The sequence below is a fragment of the Pseudopodoces humilis genome, chromosome 2 (assembly GCF_049639895.1).
Source record: "Pseudopodoces humilis isolate 2021_Gansu_Grassland_sample_001 chromosome 2, ASM4963989v1, whole genome shotgun sequence".
Taxonomy (NCBI): domain Eukaryota; kingdom Metazoa; phylum Chordata; class Aves; order Passeriformes; family Paridae; genus Pseudopodoces; species Pseudopodoces humilis.
This window is the reverse complement of record NC_142201.1, coordinates 73,611,858-73,637,214: the sequence shown is the minus strand read 5'-3', so window position 1 is coordinate 73,637,214 and position 25,357 is coordinate 73,611,858. Positions and strand designations below refer to the sequence as shown.

At 35.6% G+C, this 25,357-nt stretch overlaps 1 protein-coding gene across 5 annotated transcripts in view; it reads left to right on the top strand.

Annotated features, from left to right (window-relative positions):
• AASDHPPT (aminoadipate-semialdehyde dehydrogenase-phosphopantetheinyl transferase) overlaps nt 1-25,357 on the top strand; it is a 26,796-nt gene extending 1,439 nt beyond the window's left edge. For 2 of the 5 annotated variants that reach the window (XM_088051458.1, XM_005516228.3), the window contains exons 2-6: nt 188-413; nt 13,211-13,332; nt 13,755-13,916; nt 20,224-20,301; nt 24,749-25,357. In XM_088051458.1, coding sequence (XP_087907584.1) covers nt 188-413; nt 13,211-13,332; nt 13,755-13,916; nt 20,224-20,301; nt 24,749-24,907 — 747 coding nt within the window. In that variant the 3' untranslated portion in view covers nt 24,908-25,357. Of the gene's footprint in view, nt 1-187; nt 414-13,210; nt 13,333-13,754; nt 13,917-20,223; nt 20,302-20,702; nt 20,870-21,335; nt 21,422-22,674; nt 22,795-24,748 lie in introns of those variants that run through there. The other 3 variants (XM_088051461.1, XM_088051459.1, XM_088051460.1) reach the window with 3 other exon arrangements.

The following is a 25,357-nucleotide window of genomic DNA, read 5'->3' as shown; positions in this document are numbered from 1 at the left end:
GATACTCTGATGAACTCTTGTTTAAACTTACTTGACACAACTTTTATAAAAGGGAGAGATTTAAATTATTTGGCTAAAATACATGACTTGATATCAATAGTAATAAACCAACATTTTTAGGCAGGTGGTTTTCTGGCAACCACATAGCACAATAGTTCTGTATGAATACTTCTGTTTTATTTCATAGGCTGGTCGCCTGCTAATGCGAAAATTAATTTCAGAAGAGCTGTGCATACCTTGGAATGAAGTACACTTACAAAGGACATCAAAAGGAAAACCTTTCCTGGCCAATAACTTACTCGGTATCAGTTCAAATTACAACTTCAATGTTTCTCATCAAGGAGATTATGCAGTCCTTGCAGCTGAGCCTGAGCTTCAAGTTGGCATTGATATTATGAAGACCGATTTACCAGGTAATGCGTTATGGTCACTAAAGCAGATCCTGCAGTGTTTGAGTGCTGAACATTTTCACATTTCCCAAAGAACCAATCTGTGTCTTAGAATTTTAATATAATTAGAAGAGAGTGTATGAATGCATTGTGTATTTGGGATTTCTAGCTTTTCAATCCACTCCTCGTTTATTTTGGGGTGCATTGTAGGGCAGATACAGATGTATTTTTCATTTAGAGAAACAGAACCCTAGGAAAATATCATCATGAAACCTTCTATCATATGGGCAATACCAGCATCTGCAGATAATTTAATTATGGATTTGCTGTCTGTGAGGCAGAAGCAGGGATATCTTTCCAAATTGGGATAATGGGATCCATCCCCATGCGAACTTCACAGACAGTGTTACTCAGTTGTCTCATAAGTATGAACATTTTACATGTCAGCCAAGTGGCAATGTGAATCCTCTGTGAACGTGCAGTAATCCTCGGTGAGAGGGGATCATGAGGAGGGACATGAGTCTTGGAAAAGACTTAAAATTTACAAAATGTAGTTATTGGCCTACTTATTTGCATGAAATGACTGTATAGATTAGTGACCTTCAGGATCAAAATAGGATTGTAGCAAAGTGTATTTTTAAATACAGTTTTATTGAGATCATTTAGTTTGCAAATGTTCCTTGGTGCATGACTGGGTTAAAGGAGAAACATACTGGGATTTATGATTCACTGGAACTCTGTTTTTTTAGAATCTTCCTATAATGTTTAACCAGATATGTCAGTATCTGTTCTTAGAGAATCTTCTTTCACAGTTTTTTACTGTGAATTTTATGCTGCAAAACACGTTGTGTGGGAAGGTAGAGATGCAGATAAACCCTGACTGAATAACTTTCTGTCTGATCACTTTACACTTTTTTAATGATAACTACAAGTGTACCGTTTTGAATTGTCATGTTTAGCTAGGGTGCACAGAAACTTTGCTGCCATCTGAACTTCTTCCTGTGACTCCCACCTGCTGTAGACCCTCACTCTGAACACGGTGGTCAGCGTGTGAGGCCACAGGTTACCCCCTCCACCTTTGGAGAATCCTCCACCTGAGCTGTTGTGTGTTTCATGACAGGAATTGTGTTCAGTGGGTAAGGCTGCTCTGGTACAGGCACACACCTGACAGGACTGCAGTAACACAGGGCCCAAATAACCAGAAAAATAGAAAAAAAATATATGTAGAAGTGGGGATATCTTACATCCTCTGCTGGTATTTCCTGCAGCTGTAAATGTAGCTGGCATTTTAAAGGCATGTTGTCAATGTCAAGCTGACAAGTTTTATGATGCATGTTAAACACTATTTCTGAAGTCTAAAGACTAAGTGATACTTGGAGATCTGATATAGACAGGCTTCAGTGCTTTTACCCAGAGAGAGAAAAATGGTGGTTATTTTGGAGATGCTGTTGATTCCAGAAACTGAAAGATGACTCATGTCTTCCTTTTTGTAATTATCATTTGTATTTTTGAAAAAGAAATAAGATAACAATGGAAATGTAATAATTGTATGTGGGAAAGAGAGACAGTAAATAATATTAAGGATAGAACTTCATATTACAGAGAGTATAATTTAAAGCTGGCCATCTTTTCACTTAAAAATTTTTCTGAGGAAGATTTTTGTTGTAGTAGAATCACCTGCAACTTTTTTTTTGTTGCTGGGCTATGAATAGGTAACACTGACTTTACCAGTATTATTTTCTCTGATAGTTCCACTGAGTGGTGCTCTTGTTCTGCACTTGCTAAGTGCATTATATTTCTGAAGGTGGATCCACTATAAATCTCTTTCCTTGGAACACCTACAAGGACAAAGAGTTCCCTATGAACAAAGTACATTTCAGTAGGTTTGTTTGTATTCGTCAAACACTTGTTTAAATAAAAAATTTATCTTGTGATGTTACCCAACAGCATCTTGATTGAGGTCTCTAGGACTGTAGCTGTTATATTCCTTTACTGTTCAGCCAGTCAGCAAGCAAAATCTGCTGTGCAGATGTACAGGACTACCATGCAGCTGAAAGTTTTGAGAAGTCGGCTGTTTGTGTGCTACTTTGTAACAAGGAGTCCTGGTGCACAGAAACATTTTATGTCAATTCCTAATCTGTACCATGTATTTTTGTTTTACTTACTGTCCGTAAGAAGCTGCCTCTTTCCATGTAACTTGTGCTTCATTATTAAAATCTGAGAAATTAAACAAGACATAGCCTTATTCAAAGGTGAAGGCAAACCACACTAGAAGCTATTCTTGCCACTGCAAACAGCAGCAGTTCTACAAAAGTTCCACAGGTGTGCAAGAGTTTATCATCTTTTTTCCTCTATTCAGATATTGAAGTAAATACTGCAGTGGTGGTCGAAAAGGAAAATATCCTCTTTTGGTTTTGTGTGTTGCTGCCTTTTGGTTATCTGGCAGGTTATTGTAGATTTAAATCAATCTTTCAGTTTAATTGTTTTTGTAGAATTACTGAGATCAATGATTATTTTTCTTCTCTTTAGGTCAGTTTAAGATGCACTCTTGAGTCATTTGGAAAAATGCACACTGTCCTGTAAATTTGTTAGTAGAAGTGTCTGTGGACATTATTTGGCCAGACAGGTAATGCATATGAATTTATTTTAAGCCTTTCAAAAAAGAAGTGAGAAGGATTCTCACAGTACCATTAACACCTGTGGAAAAAACTGAACTTTTGTTTGATTTTTTTAACTTATGGAAAAGAAATTCTGCAACAAGTCTCTACTTGTTTTGAGTGGTGTGTGGGATGTTGATTGACCAGTCACTTAAACTGTAAAGTATAACGTTTTTGGAGACTTAGGAAATATTTATAGCTTAATAAAGATTGCCTTGAGCATTTGAAAAAATTTAGATCTTGGGCTCAAGGGCTTTCCTGCTATGCATATGAATTTCTTTTTACTAATGCAATTTTTTAGCTTAGATGGATTTGCAAAGTTAAATAATTTAACAGTTCATTCCATATCTTCGAAAATCAGCCCGCAATCTTTCTAACCTATCCCACTATATTTACTTTGATCCAGACGTCTTCAACCTCAATTTTATTCCAGAATTAAATATTTGACATGCAGTAGAATTAGATTTTCTCATTAATACTTTGGTTTTATACTAGACTTGCCTGTTAAAAGACACAAAAGGGTATATTTTCTGCATGTGAATTTCACAGAAAAATTAATTTGATCTAAAAATACTCCAATAAATGCTTTTTAAGAAAGTAGGCTATTATGTGCAAATATCTAATTATTTGAAACTGGTTTTCTCTGAGACAAAGAAATATAAAAAGAACTTGACTTATTTTTATCTCTTTATTCTCGTTACTACGTAATTGAGGTGAGGTAATGGAAGAGGTGATAGAGATGTTCAAATCAGAGGCAGGTCACATGTGTATATAAGTCCCACATGAAGAAACTAAATACCATACTTCAGTCTAGCTAGTGGAGGAAAGCTCTGTCTCCAGACAGTTTTAAACATTGTGCTGTTAATTTTGGCGTATTCATAGCCTAATTGAGTTAGGCACATGTACATCATAGTTAAGATATTTGGCATGTTTTTTAGCTAGCAGCCACGTTCAAATTTTTGAACTTGCAATGCTTATTTAATTGCTGCATTTCAGCTTTTCAATAAGAATTTCCTGATTAGAAACAAATTCTAAATCAGATTGTTTTTAGAGTGCTTTTGTCCTTAAGGTGTTTTACCTTTACATTAAACAAAGTTTTAACTGTTTCTGGTTTTATTGTTATATTTCTGTAAATCTTATAGCAGTAATCAGTATCTAATCTTTTACTGCTAGAGATAATCTGCAAATCATTAGCTTTAGGTATGCAGATGCACTGCTTGGAATGAAGAAATTAACCAAGAGTTTGATTTAAATGTTACTTCTTACAGATTAAAGAAGTCATAATTTATAAATACTTAGGCAAGCACATATCTTTTAGATGTGAAAAATGTTAAAACAGCTGATATTCTTGTTGAACTAAAGAATCACAGTGATTCTATGCACTTACACTGAGTAAACAGGGAGGCATTTCTTTGTTCTTGTTCTATTTGCAACTGGGAAGAAACAGCCATCTTAAGCATACTCTTTACAAATATGTAGTATATAGCAATTTCATTGCTGTGCTTTATTCATGTTTCGAACACAGTTTTAACCTGGAATTACACAATTATGTAATTGATAAAACACCAATGCTTGGTAAACTGTGAAAGAAAGTTGATATTGTGATTAAATCTCCTCTTTAAAGGAAAATTTCTTTATTTTCCAAAGAAACACTCTTAATCCTTTATGAAATCCTTAATCTTTTAATAGAAAACAATTAAACAAAGTAAAACAGTTTGGATTAACGTATAAACTGATAGCAAAATGCAGAACTGTAAGATTAGGATATGGAGAATATATGTTTGAAATGAGGGATAAACTAGCAATAAAGAAAAGAAAAATCCTAACCTAGAAGCTTTTATTAAAAATAAGAGTTGGAACAAAGAGTAACTATAAGAATGCTTGTCAGATTGTTTTGGTGTTGTGTTGTTTGGGGTTTTCTGCATTCTGCACGCTGAATTTACAATAATCACAATTTATTACATGTGTTTTGGAAAATTAAGTTATACAGTCACAGTGAACAGCTAAATACAACTGATTTTTTTTTCTTTAACAAAACTAAAAGTGCTTCTCAGCCTCCACTAATGACAGTTAACTTTGGCTTTCCAAATAAAGAAAAGGTAGCAGAAAAATCTAATCCAAGGACTAGGGTTAAGTAATTACCATGCAGATATTAAAAAAAATTGCCTTTGAGAAGTTTCTTGCTAACGCTGCCCATTTCCAGTCACTTCAGCTTTACAGATACAGATATTTGTTGCATGAGCTGGAATACAGAAGCTGACTTTATTTTGTGTTGTCAAAAGCTCATTTGGATATTGACTGTGCAGGTATTACAGTTTAGAGCCCTTACTGGTTTAAAGGTTGTGAGACAGTCTTTTAGAGACAGATGTGCAGATTTTTTTAGACTGACTTATGAAATGGTAGAAACTTACCTTAAATATTTCACATCTCTCCTCAGTAAATGTTAAAAAAAAAATAGCCTCAGCTGCATTTTGCTGATGTATTTCCTTTCTAAGAGAAATTCTGATTTTCAACAAAGAAAATATTTTTATATTTCTTCAGTAAACATGACATGTTTCTTATGTTATGTCAGGTTTTCAGGAAAGTAGGGTCAGGAGACATTTGCTACTTCCATAGGTAGCTGTTTTCTTGCCATTTATTGGGTTAGTTCTGAAAATTCTAAGCATTCATAGCTATTATGTGCTGTGTTGTATTTTGATGGAAAATACAATTTTGTAATATAAAAAATTATTACTTGCCCTGCATAGTTTTCCTGTTTTTTCATCAGACTTGTTGGATTCTGTATTAAGCCTGTATATCTTCCTTTTTTCTTTCCTAAGTAAAAACAGATTTAATAAAAGCAAAGCAAACACTTAGAGATGATATCTACAAGAGTAGACACAGGTGAATAGACCATTGAAGTTCATCAGTTTTTCATCTGTGGGTCTCTCCTTTTTCATCTGCTTTTGCCATGTTGCAGCACATTTATCTTCCACTTGCATCTTTCCTTGTATATTTTGGCTGGATAAAAGACAGCTCCTGCAGTGGCAGAATTTGATTTATGTGATGTTAAGGGGAAGGATATGAGAGGACAACACGCCAATGACTAGCTGACTGATGTCTCTTCTCTGTGGGAAGACCCAACAAAGCAAAACATGCTGGATTTTAGCTGTCAAGTGGGACAAACGGTCTTTCAGCTGCTGGCAAGCCAAACAAATGGCTTTATAAGGTTTTGGGTTTTTTTAATTTTTGTTCATTTGTGTTTAAAGAATGTCTTTATGTAGGAGAGATTGATTCCCAAATTTAAAACACTAATACTACTTCCATCATCATGTGAGGTTTTTTTGACTGCATTATGAAGGGGGAAAAGAGGGAGGGATGGTGTACAGACAGAGGTGGGAAAGTTTTAAGTGTGAAAATAAGGGATATTTTTATTGCATTCGGCTGTGAAATTCATGTTTTGGGAAAGGCTTCTGTGCAGTGTTCCAACTTCCGCCATTAAAAGGCAACTCTTGTTCTTTACTGGGTTCATTACTACATAGGATATTGTAAGGTTGAAGGACATAGTTCCAGAGTGTGTGCCAATACTGAGGACCATTTCCACATGATGTTTAGAGGAGACAGCTTTCATTAAAACCTTTCAGAGAAACCAGCTCAGTTTGAATCAGCTTGTGCTAAGGTCACAGAGCTTCACAGGAAAAAATTGCATTAGTCAGATCAAGGAGATGTTAGAAAGTGTGAATCATGTAGTGAAATTCATGTGGAAAATGAGGATGACTTAGGTACTGAGAACTGGCTACCACTCCAATATAGCATTTTACATACCAAGTAATCCATACCAACTGGATTCCAATGCAACCCCAGGTTTTGCAGTGGTGGTAGCTTCTTAAAGATGGGCTTACATTCCCTATAATTACACTGTCACTAAAGCTAACTTTTCCTGCTTGATAAACTGTGAAAGGGAGATCTGCTATTGTGTTTAAATCTCCTTTTCTTTTTTGCTTGTCTGTTTTCTTGGACTAGTAAGTGTGGGGTTTTGCTTGTTTATTTTCTTGGACTAGTAAATGGTATTAAGTGATAGGTTTTCTTTAAAACTTTAATTTAAAAGCAAAGAATTAATTGCCAAAGATTTCAGTCGATATCTCTGAATGTGTAGAAAGGCCTTCTAGTATATTACTTCATAAAATGTAGTAAAACTTTTCAGAAATGTGGTGGCTTGGTAGTACTATGTAGTGTAAGGCTATAGATGGTCAGACACCATCTGGGCTTTTTTTTTTACCTTTATATTTGTATCCTCATGACTTGCTTTATAAAGGAAAGTGTATTTTGATGTTTATTTAGATTCTGGGGGTTGTGTTTTAGTGTGATGCAGCGTAACTTCATAAGTGTTGAAAGGAGGTAGAGTTCCTGCTGTTCTGGCAATGCAATGATTGCTGTATTTGATATATGTTTTATAATGACAACCTGATTAAACTCACATTTTTGTGGGGAAATTTTTGTTTTTGCTGAAATATTATGGCTACCTAGAGCTCTGCTAGCTGTGGTCATACAACTTCTTGGAAAGATCTTCAGCAAGTAAAAGGTATAAGAGTTGATACACAGAAGTTAAGAAACTTGTTATTTTATTATTGCTTGTTTTCTTATTTGCTATCACTGTTTAGTTGTAAGTACATTTTTCTCAAAGAATTTGAGGTCTCTGAGCCATCTTAGTGATTAAGACCCTTTGTATTTTAAATGCTTTTTTCTCCACTCAGAAGCAAACTAAAATTATGAGCTTGTACCCAGGTCTGTTTGACTGCAAGCTCTTCAATAACAAGTATACGTTCCAGCTGAATGTTTGACATGGAAAGAACATGTAAAAATATTCTGGAGTCTGAACAAAATTTGAGAGGATGTGGAATTCTTTCTAAATTTTCAGAATAAATGACAAAAAGCGTAAATCTGTTACAGACAGTGTGCTACTTGTCTTTAAATTGATCCTATATGAGGTATCCTGTTAACAGCTTTTAATTTTATTTCAAGTTTTTTTGACCAAGTCATAGATGTGTCAAAGCTGTTGTTTTTCCAGTCAAGTTTTAGTGGTAGAGCTGTCTAAGCCATTATGATTCTTTACTTCCTTTTATTTTACATTGACTATCAAGGCAGCTTGCTTAAATGTTCATCACTGCTGTTAGGCCCAACCACACTAATGCAATTGAAACCTTAGCAGTTTCTCTAATATTGCAGTCTTAATGATGCCATCTACAGAAAAAATATCAAACATAATCAAATTATTTCAGTCTCTTTATGACTTTTCCATTTTTAAAATCTGGAAAATGCTGAGTAATTCACAGGAGGCAATATCAGATTTTCAGGAATTTTAGAGTTGGTGCTTCTCTGGAGTGTGCCAAGATAAAAGACATCAATGTTAACATGATGAGAATGGATGTTTAACATACATATAATTGGCAGAATTGCAGGATACTGACAGGAAGTGTGGAGGTCAAAGAATCTAAATCCAATTTCCAATTCACAATAAAGCTGTGTGAAGTAGTAGACTGAAAAAAACATGCATTATTAATGTTCTATCTGGCTCTTGTAAGTTAGTCATTTATCTCTGTAATTATTTGTCTTGTGTTGTTTCTAAACATCTGTTCAAGGGTTAGTTGGTATTAATAAACAGTTAGGGCTTGGGCATCTGTTGCAGAGAAATGTTTTCTCTGTTATCAGGTTACTTTGGTTTCCTTTAGAGACAGTAAAGTGTGATCAAATACACCAAAAGGATTGTCGGCCCAAGACTTGAACCATACATCCAATACAGTTGGTTAGTTTGTAAGCTTCATAGCTGTCTTGTGTTTCACATTATTAGGTAGATTGACCTGTTCATGCTTCAGTTGTTCATTTTGCTATGTATGACATGTCACAGTGCCACTTTACCCATTTTCCATCTGAAAGTAAACTGGTTGTATTGATTAAGTATTAGTTCTCAATCACTGATCTGTATCTTTTATGCAGTTGAAGTTGGTGAAGAGGCTCTTTGCATTCTGGGGTTTAGTTTTGTTTGTTTATTTTGTTTTTTTAGGAGATTAGTTGATCGATGAGCTGGCAGTAGTAGCTTTATAAGCTACTACTATATATACTACTACTATACTACAGATATACTGTATCTGACCAAACCAAGTTGAAGATTGTAAATTCATAAAACCTGAAGTGAAGATGGTCATTCATCTACTCTTCTCACTGTTTTGAGAATGCATTCCATGGTTTTAATAATTTTTGGTACAAGTTTGTACCCTGCCTTTGTGAAGTGTACACTGTATTTCCAAAGCTGACTTACAATTAACCTGGTGTTTGTAAAAATGCAAAAAATTGTATGAAGATTTCTGTATTAGCCTTATAGGTAGTAATTTTCACTATTAATAGCATCATAATTTACATGGATCTTAATTCTGATTGCTTTTGTCTTCCTACAGATGCATCTTGTTGGAATTCTTTAGCAGGTAGAAAAATGGGGAGAAATTATGCTGTATTTCTGTACTATTTCTATAGAGCATTTGCAAAAAGGACTACAGAATATAGTCTGTTTTCTTATTCTTCATTCCTGCCTCTTCTTAAAACCACTCTTTTATATCTTGTCTGTGGCATTACTGTTCTACAGCGAAAATGCAAAGCAAATTTTTTGCCTAGTCTTTAAAAAAATTTAACAAAAACCCAGTTGTCATTGCAGTGGAAAACATGGCATTATGTATTAACATAAATAGCTCATGCAAAAAATCCAAAATGCAGACACATATGCACACATGTGAACACACACACCTGCATATGGCATGTTTACTTTCCAGGCTTAATATTGGTGTCTTTTTTCTAGTATCACTTGCTGTTTCCTCTCCTAACTCTTCCTGAAATTTCCAGGGTGTTGTGTGCTTTTAATTTAATGAAGATACTTAACTTCAGGTTTAGATTTTATTTTTGATTACTAGAATGCAATTTTTGAAATATTACTCAGTTCATATTCTTAAGGAGCTAAGGTACTTAAAAGTTGATTAACAAGGAATGTATTTTAAAATCAGAGAGGGCACTATAATTAATTGTCAACATTAAAAGGAGTTAGTTTGTTATTTTGAAGATCTGTCTCCTGACATAGGCAAGTAAGAAATACTTGTAAATTTATTTCTGAAACAAGTTGACAAGGGGGAGCTACCTTAGAAATGCAAATTTAAAACCAAATAATTAATTGCTATATGGACTTGTTCCCGTTCTTTCAAAGGAAGTTTTTTATAAATTGTGGCAAGTACACTTGAGGTTTTTTTATTTATTTTTTTTTAATCAAACTAAAAGCAAAAAACATAGCATTTAAACAGAAACTTTCTGCTGCTTCTAGTTTTGTCTCCTTCATAACTCCTGTGTCATGAGTGACATGGGAAAATTGGAGGGGGTTTAGCAAAGGGCCACCAAGATGATTAGAGGGTCGGGGAACTCGACTTACATAGAAATGCTGATGGAGCTAGGCTTGTTGAACATGAAGAGTTAAAAGTTCTGAAGAGGAGAATCTAATCACAGCCTCCCTGAAATGTAACTGCAGAGCAGATGTACATAGCTGTCTTCAAGAGTGTGCACAGGAACAGGGCAAAGGGCAGCAGGCTCAGGTTGCTTCAGGGGAAGTTCTGTCTCTATAGAACAAGTCTTTACCATGAGAGCAGCAGGATACTGGACTAGGTTCCCCAGAGAAAGGGTGAAATACTCTGCTTGACAGGGCCCTGGGTAACCCAACATAAGGCTCTGTTTTTCAACAGAAGGTTTCACCAGGTGGTCTCCAAAGGTTCTTTTCAACCTACATTTTCTCCATGGTTCTGTGAATCTGTCTGTCTCTGATACTGAAGCAAATATGGGGTAACGGACTAGGCAGGAAGTGGTACTGCAAGTAACTGTGGAGAATAGTAGTCCTAAGTCCTCTGATCCATTCTTCAGAGAAAAGCAAACATACTGCCTTAAGGAAACAGGGAGGGAGTGCACTTAAGGACAGAGTGCCTGAGCTTTTCAGAGAAGGAGTGTGACAGACAGTGGGAGTGGAGGGGAAAGTACTGTGTGAATTTGAACATGAGTGTTGAGAAGGGTAGCTGACCAGTTGAAGAAGCCTAGGACAAGAAAAGGGGTGAACAATGAGGAAGAAATTGTAGGAGCACATGAGTTTGATATGTACTTGCTGTACTAAATGGCTTAAGCATCAAGTATGTTCACCACGTGATAAAGTTGGGATGGCAGGACCGACAGTGCAGGAGCCTTTACATGCCTCTACATGCTGAAGGTAGTGTAGTGTGAATAGTCTTGGGTGGTTTTCTCTTTTAGTCCTGGGTTATTGAAGAAAGGAGAAGAACTCTCTGAAACTAATAGAGGACAAAGGGTACACCAGGACATTCTGGAATATTTTGTAGTTTTACTCACAAGAACAGGCTGAAGTGTCACCACTATTGTCTTAAATACTTAAGAAAAGAGAGAAAAGGAAAAAAAAAAAGGATATTTTAGAGCAGGTATTAATGAATGTAGTTATTTGATTGTAGTATTGTAAAATGGGTCATACAAACACAGAGGTGAAAGAAAATACCTTTCTCCAAGTTCAACAGATTTTGTTCTTATTTTTTATTGTTTCAAGGAAGTTGGATTGTGTAAGTAGATGGATATGGAATTTGCCTTGGTAATTCATCAAAGCATACTTAACATTGTGGTTGCTTTTTTCTTCTACTCCAGAGGGAAGTTAGTCCTGTCCTTAGATTGTTCTGGATTGTTCCATTAGCTTAGTGCTGCAACTTTCAACAAAATTGTCTTAAGATGTTTACTTTAAAATGCAATTCAGGGAGTCTCTGAAATGTCACTGCCTTGTCTTGTGGGATGTTCATGTCAGATAACACTTTGCAGAATGGTTTGGAAATTGTGAGAAAGCCTGAATGTGTGCTTTAGTGTAATATTAATTTGTTCAGATCAGTTATTACTGCTGCCAATACCTGTTTTTATTTGCTGTCTAGATACCTGTAGAAGACAACCACTTTATAGAGAAGGCTTAATGCCTTTATCCCTGGTTTAGGATGGGGAATATGAGTATAGAAAAGGAAAGTTCCTTGCCCAGTCAACTCAAAGAATTACTGGCACAACTACAGTTAGAATCTGCATCTTAAGCAATTATTTAGTGAATGGGTTCTTCGAAGTAACATGGTATTGGGAGGGAGAAAATGTTTTGGATTAAATATGATTAATGTTTTATTTTTAGTAAGAACATTGAGTTTCCTATCAGAGAAATTGTCTCAATATGTGGAATTGTCTCTATTCAGATTTTTATTATCCCTACTAAAGAAAATAGGTTTTCTGCCATTGTCTCTTTAGCAACCTGTAAACCCAGTTGGACTTGGATGCTTGCAGGGATACTGATTAACATAGGCTGTGGGTATGTGACAAGGTCCATAGATTTCAATGTACTATAGAAATGCCATTAATCAGTATAACCACACATTGCAGTATCTTCTACAAGGTAAATTTAGGCTAGTGGGAAAAAGTGGTGTAGCCCCCAAAGAGCCGCTGCAATGCCACACAGCTGTGATTATTTTTAGAAGAAGCTTAAAATTAATCTAAGGATTTGAAGGTTTGGTGGTTTGAGGCTGGGTTTTTTTGGAGGACTTTTTTTCCCTTGGTATATTTCTTAGTTATTATGGGCACCTCTCTACCCCCATTTTTATTCCAGTGTAAATCCAATCCGAATAGTTTAATGTGTGTGTAATAAATTCTGCAAGTTTCTAATAGCTTCTACAAGTGCTTAAAAAAGTACTTCTTTTGTATCCCAGCGTCCAAGGGTGGGAGGCAGAATAACTTGATAAATTTTGACAAACAGCATGCTATTTTATAAAATGTTACTAGATGAAGCTGTCAGATGCCAGAGACTGTATATGCTACTTTTGTAGCTGAATATAATTTTTTTATGTTTATATAAAATCATCATTGGTTAAATACTTTGCCTTTTAGAGAATGCTGAAAATACTGTCCTGAACAATCATTAGCTTGCTGCTTTGAGGCTGTGTAAATTCAAATTGTGCAGCAGAGTTGGTTCATAAATTATTTTTTTTCTTTATGAGTTTTTTCTAGAGTAATAATGTGAGGTAATTCATTTGCTTATTATTAGTATTCCATTAAAATTTCTGTAAATATCTGTCTGATTTATAGGTAGTAGCTCAATTCCAAACTTCTTTCACATAATGAAGCGACAGTTTACTGAAACAGAGTGGGATGTAATCAAGTCAATGAGTAATGAATGGATGCAGCTGGATATGTTTTATCGGCACTGGGTAATCCTTTTCCTATTTAAAGTCTGCAAATGTTCACATTCTTATACAATTTATTATTTTCATTATAGTAAAAATTTAATCATTTTGTAGCTGCATAGAATCATAGAACAGTTTAGGCTGTTAAGACATCTAAGATCATCAAACCCACCACAAACAAGGTGAAGCATTCATATCTGTATGTGCCAATGAGTAATTTCAGTTGCATGTTTATTTTAATGCAGCAAGTTAGGCTGGGTATAAACTATGCTGATAACTTTTTCTCTCAATAATTTCATCAGTCTACCCTCACATTTAGAGTAGTATAAGTCTTAAATTTATTTTGTCTGCAATGTGTGCTCGGAAGTAATGTTTATAGAAGAGTAAATAGTTTAAAAAACACTTTACAGCCAGTATAAATAAAATACATTTTATGTGTCTTTTAGGCCTTAAAAGAAAGCTTCTTAAAGGCCATTGGAGTTGGAATTGGCTTTAACTTGCAAAGAATTGAATTTAATGTGTCTCCACTGCAACTGGAAATAGGGAAGGTGTATAAGGAGACAAAAATGCTTCTGGATGGAGAAAAAGAAGAGGAGTGGACATTTGAGGTAAAGAACATGTTTTCACTAGTGATAAGCAGTCCCAACTCCTTATGGTTGCATTGCATGTTTGATTTTTTTCTTTACTTGCAACTTCACATCTTTATTCTGTATAACTCCACTGAGCTTATATTAATCAAATCTTCAGATATAAATCTGCAGCATTTTTTTTTTTTATGATTGCAAGAACACCCCATAGATGGATTTGTTATAATGTCTTCCTATTTTTCATGTGCCTGGAATATATTTCCTGCACTCTGAGAAGGTCATCCTAAGGTAGGCACAAAGTTCACAGAAATATATTCAGGTTTGATTTTTTAAACAAGTCTAAGATTCTAAAGTTCTTCATCAGTTAGTCTAGAATTGTTGGTCCTAATAGTCTGAGTCTTGGGGTTTGGATTTTTGTTTTCCTTCTTCAAAGTTATTGGGGATTACCACTGAAACATCTATCCTTTCAGATTCGGTCAGAAATTATCAGTATCATCTCATGTTTAAAGTTTAAAGGATATGTAGGCAAAGAACTTATAGGGACATGGTTTACTGGTGGACCTGGCAGTGCTGGGCTAACAGCTGGACTTGCTGGTGTTAAAGGTGTTTTCCAGCTCAGATGATTCTGATTCATAATGATCTCAAATATTTAATTACCTGAAAAAACAAGATTTAAAAACAAATTGAATCATAGTCCTGTTTCTCTATAACCCAGAGGCATGTTTTTTCAACCATTTAAACAAAGCAAAAAATGGAACAAACTGTCAAGTGCACTTTTCAGTAAGATTATTCAGTTTCAAATACATATTTGCATTTTGAAAATATCTATATTGTTGGAGACAGCTGTTCCAATAGAGCTATCTAAATGACAAATTTCTGCTGTATGTTTATTTTCTTTAGTATACAAACAAATACATGTACCCTGTGCATGTGGTATGAAACAATGACTGTTCCAGTAATGTTTAACTTCAGAGTGTAAGTTTCTTTCTTCACAGTCCATTCCTTCATTCAGCATTCCTGTCCACATTTGGTTTTGTGTTAGAAGTCTATGCATACTAAATCAGCCCTCTTACTCAATTCCTTTATAGTATAGCAATATCAGTATGTCAAGAAATTCACTAGCAGGAATTACACTGGCAAATTAAGTTATCGGGAAAGCCTGTGATATGTCTTGTATCAGAATGCTTTCTGTATTACTGCAGTGTGCCATGGCCAAGGGAACATCCACCTGTCTTCAATGAATTCTGGAACTCCTAAGTTTGGTCTTTGATGTGCCTGTGGTTGATTGACAGAAATAGACTGAAGATGATGATGCAGATAGCTCCTTGTAATACTTAAGTGCTTTCTAATTGTTTAAATTTTCCTTACGATTTTGTAATTACTGCTAGAACATTCATGCAGTTTTCATCTGAGGCATGTCTACAATTCCACACTTGCCCTCCTGAAGCATTATAATCAGGCAGATTCTTGTATTTCAAAGAAAAGGCTTAATATCAAGGTTCCTTTAAATACAAGCTCAATTGGGATATAATTTCATTTAAATATCAACATTAATAAAAATTAATAAGTAAAATATTTTTCAGTTGCCAATCTCCAGAAAGCTTAAAATTAAGCACTGCTTTACTTTTTTGTCTCTTCCCAAGTTTATTTTAATTTTGTCTGTTTTCTTACTTAGAAAAGTCTTTTCTCTCATCAGATTTTTGAAATAACTTTTTAGTTGAAAACAGTAATTTTGAGAAATCTGAAAGAGTCACCCAAGAGCAGACACTGAGTCACCTGTAAGATTACATATTACTGATACAGCCTTTTCCTGTTGTGCCAAGTTTACTTGAGGGAGCTTTTTCTATCAAATAAAAAAATATAGTGACCTCAACTTCTGCATTCCAGAACTGACAATGTCTTAGTGAAAGGAAATTATAAAGGAGGCCAAGACTGTTTAAAATTCAATTATCACATATTTTTGATTGATTCATTTCAGTTTTAAAGAGAACCTAATTTACTAAAAATGGAAGGGGAAATAAAGGGGATTTTATCCATTTAAATTACACAAAATATTCTGAAATCTCCCTCAGAAAGCACCATGTAATATGAAAAGATAAATTTAAATTCATAAAGACCAGGAAATAAGATCCACCATCTTATACTTGTCACGACTAAAAGATCAAGAGAAATACTAATGAATCAGAACAAATCAAAGTTGATTCTGTTTAGACACCCTGTAACTGTTCACAGAGCAAAGCCAATTCAAATTGAAGATGGAACTTTCTGTGAACAGTGCAAAAAGGTTTCTCTTATTTCATTCTAAATACCAAATTAACTACTTTGTTATGTAGTTGACAAACTTTTACCAAGGGTTTAGTTTTGCTCGAAGTATCTTTGCCCTCATTCACTCCCTGTATTTTTGGCTTAAGTGGAAAGCAGTTGATCAGAAACAGCCTCTTCTTGTTTGATCTTGATGGAAGGATTTAGCTTTAGGGTCTTGTTTTTGCATTTTCTTCTAGAGATTGCTATGCAGATTCCCTTCAGCTGTTTTGTAAGGAGTTGGAGGAAATAAAGCTTCTTTTAAAAGCATCAATTTAATTTTAAGATATATCTGCTATATGTGTTGAATATGCTTTATTCATATAGACAGTACGTGCTTTCTTCATTTTAAAAAGGTGGCTTTGTTTAGTAATAACTAAAAGACAGCTAGCCCAGTGAAGAGTGATAAGTATTTTGTCAGGGTGTTGATTTAGGATGGAGTCATTATGATGATGGTGATGATTATTATTATTATGGGTAATTCTATATGCTCCATTTACTTCCTTTGAAGAAAATAAACTTGGGCAATTTTCCTAGTTTCATTTCTGGTACAGTTAATTTTCTTCTTAGTAGCTGGCATAGCGCTGTGTTTTGAATTTAGGATGAGAATAATACTGATAACACACTGAAACAAAGTCAAGGACTCCAGTTTCTCATAGTGCCGTGCCAGTGAGGAGGCTGTGTGGCTTGAGGTGCCTGCTATGGATGAGCTGTCTACTACTATGACAAGAATGAAGTGGTAGTTAATTCTAGTAGAAACAAAATAAGTTGGTTGAAAACAGTTAAGACAAGTTCTGTCATTTAAAGAGGTCAATATAAGTTTAAAAGATAGCTAGATTAAATAGCTAGGTAGATTTGTAGCGGATCTTATATATGGAAAAATATATTGGCATTGGAACTATCTTGGCACAGGAACAGTGTTCCCAGAGAACATGTGGATGTCCCATCCTGGAAGTGTGTAAGGCTAGATTGGATGAGGCCCTGAGAAACCTGGTCTAGTGGGAGGTGTCCCTGTCCAAGGCAGGGGGCTTGGAATGGGATGATCTTTGAGGTTCTTTCCAGTGTAAGCCATTCTTTGAGATTATGCAAAATAAATTCCTACTTAGTGATTTCCAAAGTGTTAAATGTATTCGTGACCCTTTCCTTATTGGTCCCTGTTGTGTACAATTGATCAGGAAGAATAACTGGATAGCACTTACTGGAATCAATATTAAAGAATTTGAGATGTAAGACATTTCTGTTTTCATACCTACCTCAACATTGTGGGTACAATTATTTTATATAGGAAACACATAATTCATCCTAAACTTCAGTCTGGGATTAAGAATCATCTGGCAGGACTGCTGTTGCACAAATAACTTTTTTTGCATTTTTTCACAACAAATATTTGCTTGGTTTGTTTATATGCAAATAGATTACTTCCAGAACATGAATTTCAAAGAGAGATTACCTGGGTCAATTTGAAACATATTTAGTAATTGCTGGTGTGCAACTGTAGTTGGCATCTTTCACCCTCAGTAAGAGAAGTTAATTCTGTTGCATTGTCAGGAATAAATAAGAATAGAAACTTTTATTTCTAAGACTAGCTAATCCAACTGGATTTACTCATCAATCAGTTCTGCTGGCTGGGAGGGTACAGATTCATCCTAAGATGTCTGTTGTTGAGTGAATTCATAATGACTTGAATTCCAGACACATCATTCTGCCGAGTCTTTGAAACGAGATCGTTGTAAATCTCAGTGTGCTCTAGTAACACTTTTGTTCTGTGCAGACAAAAACAAATTTTGGTCCATTATATGTTTTCTAGTTTATAGAGAGGAATCTTAACAAAACAAACTCTCTGCATGTCCTGGGGTGACTTTGATGCTTGACACTACACTGAAGGAATTCTGTATGATTGTCCTCTTTTTGTTTAATCATCTATTTCCATTTAAGATACTAATTTTATAAGCTGGTATAGCAATATCTCCAGGGAAGCAAGTTGATTTGCTATTTTTTATGGTTTCAGTATGTTTTATTAATTCCATTGCTTAAGGTTTTTGCTGGCCACTAGTAAAGGCCAGGAAAGTTGTTCCTTTCTGTACTTCATTTGGATTTATATTGCTCTGAAACAGCAAAGATAGATGAAGGGCATAGTTTATGTTTTATTGTAGGATGCTGAAAGCTCTCTTGTGACCACAGAGGATACATGAAATAAATGAAATGGAACATTTTTCATTCACTTTTCATTGGGGAAGATCTCTGCAGGGAAGTTGTATCTAAACAGTCACTACCTGTTAAATGCATCTTTGAACTGAAAGAAATATTATTTTGCTAACAGTATGTAAAATACTATCTATAATATGATTTTAGGTGTGCAAACAAGAAGTAAAATAAATTGACTTCACAAAAAGAAAATTCTGTGCTTGAAGCTGTTTACAGACTTCTGATGACAGGTGTAAACCACTGCTGAATATTCTGCATTGTGCCCTCTGTTCTGATCTGTCTTTGACCTCCTGGACATGCAAGAAAAATAAAAGAAGGGCAGAAAATGAAGTGATTAAAAAGGGGATATAGAAAAACACAAAACACTGCCACCCCAGAACTATAGAAATGGTTTAGCAATACCTGGTCAAGCATTCATAGTCTTTCTTATTTTTGAGGCAGTTACAGAAAGGTGCGCTCTTAAGTGGTTACCTCTTAGACAGCATTCTTTATGCTTGACTTACTTTCACTTTGCCAGAAACATCCCTCCAACTTTACGGTTGTACTGGTGCTGCACACAACAGGAGCAGCTGCTGCCGTGGCTGAGTTGGGCTGAGTAAATCTGAGCTGAGCAGCTTGGCACCTTTTATATATATATATATACATACACAGGGCTGGTTTGGAATCACAGAAATGGTATCCTGGCAACTGAAGCCTTTGAAAATTCTGTATAGTAGATGAACTGTAGAAAAGCCTGATGCACACTATCACCATTGTTCTAAAAGACATTTTGCTTAGATTAAAAGGGAAGAAAAATGAGGCGACCAACAACCTGTCAGAAGAAATTGGAGGATATCATGGTGCTTTGTTTATATTATAGTTTAGTGCAGTTAGGATATTTCCCAAGGAAGCTAAAATTGGAGATTCAGTCTTATATCCCAGGAGAATATTCTAATGACATTTTAATTTTTAGATTAATGGCAATATTGAAGTGGATCACTTTACTAGGTAAAATTATTCTTGATTTCTACTTTAGAAAGTGTGCAGAAATTACCTGAAAACTTTTGAATAAAGAAGGAGGGAAAATTTTATTTCCTGCCCTTAGGCATTTTTTAAATTTTTAGTATTTTTGAAATTTTTAAAAGTCAATGGAATTATGGCTTGGCTATAGTATAAGCATTATTTAGAAACAGCAGAAGTCTTTGGGGTTCATTTTCCTGAAATTGTTTAGGATACATTTGTAGTCTTTCTAGAAAAAAACACTTTCAAACCAAACTATTAAATAGGTAAAAACTATATTACTAAATATATAGTTACACATCTAAAAATGATGGTTTGTATTTACACATAGCAGTACTCAGACTATGTCAGGAATTTAAAGTTGTGCTCTTACATGCTGTCTGAAGCCAAAAAGAAGAGAGTCATTGTTTTAAGTTTACATTGACATCATTGTTTTTCAAAATACTTTCTAGAGGTTCACAGTTCATCTCACTGGAAAAGGATAGCTAAGATGGTTTATATGCTTTGAGACTTAGAAGGGGGTGGTAAAGGAATGCTCAGATCACAAACTTGAATACAAATATCTACAAATGGTGATACAATGGTGATGGTAACCTGTAGTAATCTGTCATCAGCCCTGTGAACATTTTAATGTGTCTGCATCATTGAGCTCTCCAACAAAACTGCTAAAAAGTACTATTGCTTTTTGAATGTCATTATTTTAAAGTATTTTGAATGATCTTGTGTTATTGTTCTGAGCCATACTCTAAACACTTAAATAGTCTATCCCCTGGAAACAGAGCAAAGAAAATACATTTACATTGCCATTTTTCATCTTTACTAGGAAACCCGTTTGGATGACCATCATCATGTTGCAGTGGCGCTTGGGAAACAGGAGGGATTTGTACAGAAGGATTCTGAGGTAAGGAACTGTGAAGTGCTTTCATGTCTTGGTGATCACTTGAATATAAACTTATGCTGTAGCTAAAAGTGTGTCATCTCATATACTGGGCCAAGAAGAAGGCTTATCTTAGGCACAGTATTGACCAGAACCAAGCAGTATTACTGAAGTGTTTCCTCTAGTTCTGTTGTGCCTGGTTCAGGAAAAGTCTGTGAAGGAGAAATAGTTTCAGAGGACAGCAACAGATAATGTCAAGTCTGTAATGCATGTATTCAATGTGTTCATTCAAGAGAAGATTAAGTGATTTTTGTCACAGCCTGCTAGTACTCATGTGGGAAAGATGGTTTTCACAGAGGGAAATGGAAACAGTGAACCAATCTGGACTGCTAAACTTGTATGACACCTCACCAATTTGATTTTAGTGGGCGACTGTCAGTGTGTGTATCCCAGAGCAGATCCATTGCTCAAACACCATTATGACAAGATAACCCTTGAGACAAACAACAACAACCAACAGATGGGAAGAACAGCAGTGTTAGTCTTCATTCCATGTGGTGTCTCTATTGAGAGAAAGATAAAATCTACTTAAAAGCTTTTCATATTTTTCTGTGTAATGTAAAAAGACCTCAGTCGTGAAAATAGCAATAAAAGTCAAATTTAAGGGAGTGACAGACTGACATGTTGTAGCCAAAACAGCCAGACAGTCAGCAAATGAGTGTGACAAATTGCCAGATTTTTCTCTGGCTTTCTAGTTCTCATCAATATATATATTTTTAACAGATAAATAAATATCTGTTATTTAGATACAAAGTTTCTACCAGGAACTAGAAAAAAAAAAGAGAAAATTAGTATAGGAATGGTTAAAAGCATGAAAGTGTGCATTACTATCTATCAAGGTAACAAAGTCTATGTTCATGGATAACAAAGGGAGTCAGACCTTGTAACTAGTATTGGTTAGACTGAGAAAAAGATATATTAAACTCCTTCTGGGGATTTATTGTGAAAAATTGGTGGGCAAATATTTTTAAAGAAATTATGTTCATTCTTTTTGTCAGGACCTACTTAAGTTCCTGGTGGGGTTGCACATTATCCTTCTGACAGGAGTACTGATAACTCTAAATCTGAAGTGAAAAGACATGGCCATTATTTCAAAAGACAATTACCTAAGTATTCTGCAGGAATCCAGGATTTTAAAGCATTGACCTTCACCATCATGGTCACTTACCTTAAACGTATCATAATAAAAATAGTCATGATATCAAAGGTTATGATGAAAAGTGTTTGAATCAAGAGGAGTCTCAAAGGCTTACTTGTCCACTGACTAAACTTATGATGACCTAGATTTCATTATCTCAGTTCAATGAAGAATGGTCATTTTAAGCAGAACAAGGTCTCATTCATTCTGAGGAAGGAAATTAAGTGAAAATGTATGTACTGTTGCACTGTGCCTTTTCAGGCCTCCTTCTAACAGGAACATGGAGGAAATGAAAGTTACCTTCTTTTTTTGTAAAACAACCATAAAAAGGATTCTATTTATTACCAAATGTGTCAAAAGAAAAGGTTGTTCATTCTAGCTTAATGTGTGTGTAAATGTTACCCAATTGTTTCAGGCTGTCAGTGTTTGTGTCTGTTCCCTCTCTGCAATCACAGGAGTAATTAATTATGGCCTGTTTGCAGAACATCTATTTTCAGCTTTCTTCACAAAATGATAGTATGTATCTACAATTCCCAGGAAAGAACCATTGTTATGTCAATGTACTGTAATTAAAAATCTGTAGTGTCAGGAGTCTTATCAAAATGCTAGTGACTGCTATATGCTTGAGTAAACAGAACATATATCTGTGCTCTTAACCTAGATCTAGACATTTATCTGAGGTTAGTCTCAATAAAAGATGGCTGAGTTTAAAATTCTTTAAATAAATAAATCCTGTGTAGGATATAAAGTGTCTTCTGTCTATCGCTTGCTATACTTCACAAGAGTTGTGCTGCATTCAGTCAGGGCACATTTCCTTCAGACAAGCACGTGCTGAAGTTCTAACTACATCTGTTAACAACTACTTAGCTCGGAGGCTTGGTTCATATTTGGTATGCATCTGTAATGTCACTTGCATGGCTCTGGGCACTATTCCTCCAGCTTTACCTCTCCAAAATGTCAGATGAACAGAAATGTCTCAACACCACGTCACTTGTGTAAGGACATAAAGGGAGAGGCGACTCAACCTCTTTTACTTTCAGTCTGCATTGACAGCTAAGAGTTTTTCTGTGCTGTTACAGCAAGCACAAACCATTTTGTTTTCTCTGCATTTATTCCTAATAGTAACCTACTGCTCAAATACTGAATTGGAGAAATTTTGCTTTTTGCCTATTACTGACCTATCTTCATTAATATGACAGAAAGGAATAACAAAATCCTCAAAATTGACCTTGGACTGAGTCACCTCCAGCACTTGGATATAAGCAAAAAAGGATCATCCCCTCTACTCTCAAGAGAGTTCCATCTCATTGCATATGAAGTCAGGCAAAAGACCAGGTCTGCATGGATCAACAGGGAGCTTGTAGCCAGACTTGGACATACAAAGGGAAGCATACAGAGGGTGGGAGCAAGAATGGGTAACATAAGAAGAATACAGAAATATTGTCTGAGCATCCAGGGATGAAGTTAGAAAAGCTAAAACCCAAATAGAATTTAATCTGACCAGGGATGTTCAAAGCAAAACAAGAAGCACTTCCGTAAATGCAAAGAAGCCAAAGGGAGCGGTTTTGCTCAGCAAGATAAATGTTAAAAGAGGCTGAAGTGCTGAATGCCACCTTTGTATCAGTATTTATTAGCAAGGCTGGCTGTCAGGAATCCCAGGTTGCCGGGATGAAAGAGGAAGAAGGCAGGAGGATGTGACCTTGGAGGAAGAGGGTTAGGTCAAGGACTGTTCGAGCAAACTGGATGGGTGTAAGTCAGTGAATATTTATGGGATACAGCTGGCATTGCAAGGCCCCTCTCAATAATCTTTGGATGATCATGGGGACTGGAAAAAGTGCCCGAAGACTGGAAAAAAACATGGAAGAAGGAGGACCCAGGCAATGGGTCTGACAGCTTCACCGTGATTGCTGGAAAGGTGGCAGAACAGCTAATTCTGAAGACCATTTCCAGGCACAGAAAGGACAAGGAAATCATCAGGACTAGTCAACATAGCTTCCCCAAAAGAAAATCATGCTTGACCAACTTGGTAAATTTCTGCAATGAAATGACTGGCCTGGTAGATGAGGTTAGAGCAGTGGGTAATTTTCTACCTGTATTTCAGTACCTTCTATCTCTGGCACTGTCTCTCATGAGATCCTTCTAGAACAATGCTGAGTACTGGATAAGCAGACAGTGAGGTGTATTGGAAACTGGCTCAACGTTTGGGCCCGGGTTGTGGTGACAGTGCTGCAAAGTCTGGTTGGAGGCCAGTACTGTGCCCCAGGGGTCAACACTGGGTCCAGTCCTGTGTAACATCTTCACTGATGACCTGGATGTTGGTGCAGTGCACCCTCAGCAGGTTTGCTGGTGACACCAAACTGTGAGGAGTGGCTGATACACCAGAGGGTTGTACTGCCACAGAGAGAGACCCTGACAGGCTCATCAAAAATGAGTCAGTTTGTCTGATGTACTGAGTAACACCACTGCAGAGGAGCCCTGCTGAATTTTATGAAATACTAAACATTAAGAATATGTCGCTCCAGCAAAGACCTATTTAGAAGAATCTGCTATATTTATGTTTGATTCATGCAAGCTGTACTATCTGCCCTGCTGTCTGGAAACAATTACATTTGGAGACTGCATACAGCAGGCTGCACTGTAGTGTGCTCAAGGAAAAAAACAAAACAAATATTTTTCTTCTTCAAAAATGTGATTTTTTTTTTTTTCTTGGAGTGATGAAACTAACCTGGAGACTGTGACACTGTCATCTCTAATATCGCAGTCCACATTTAATTGGATTTAACATGGGGAATTGCAGGTTGATTGTGACCACTTTAGTTTTTAAGTAGCACTTAGGTCTGAGAGAAGCATGCAAAATGTCAGTGACTATTGGTATTAGAAAGAGTACAGATAGGCACACCCAGTGGAATAAATCCTCACACACTTGTGTCAATTATATCTGCTGAAAAATGAAGTACAATTTGTTTGATGGTGGTCTTTTTCTTTTTTAGTGGACTTAAATAGTCATTCTGTCATACTTGCAGCATTCTATAGCCCTTGTTCCATCAATTTTGTGAACTGTGTTTCAACAAAAAACTCAATTTTTCTGTGTGGCTTTGTTACATACTTCTAATAGTTACTGCATAGCCTAAATGAGGGGAAGTGACATTAGTCTCAAATGTAGAATGTTCTCTTCTTCAGTAAGCAATGTGTAGTTTAAACATGACACAGAACTTTACAGGAAGAAAATTTGTATTTATTGATTCATGTTTTGCTAATATGTGTTTTCTTTAGGTCCATTCCATGGAGCCTAACCAACCACAATTTACATTATTGACTTTTGAAGATTTAGTTGCATCTGGTATTCCAGTCGCACCAGAGGATTCTGCATATTGGGACAATTTCTGCTCAAAGCAGGAGTGTCCAGTAAAACAGAGTTCACATTCAAGATAAGACTGTGTATAAGAAAAAGAAACTTGTCAAAGTTCTTATGCTGTTATCCTGTTTAATTTGAAGTATGGGAATAAGTGCACATATGTAAATTAAATGTATCTTTCCCTATTTAAGCTGACAACCTAATTTTCATGACGCTTCATTGGAATTGTAAGGAAGACATGTTTCCTTACTGAAGGAATTCTGAATGAGAAGCCTAAACAAAAATGCCTTTTTGCATCTCCTTGCCTGTGGTTCTTGCACTTCAGTAATTATCCAGGCTAGGAAAAGAAAGCATTGTACAGTAATGTTGTTTATTAGTGAACATGTGTTTAGCATATAAAAATGTGTTTCCATACTTACTTATGCTGAAGCTTAAATTATGATACTGCTTTTTCTCTTACAAAAATTATTCATTTATTCTTAGATGGATGAATAAAGTCAAGAAAATTGGTACAAATTCTTATGCTG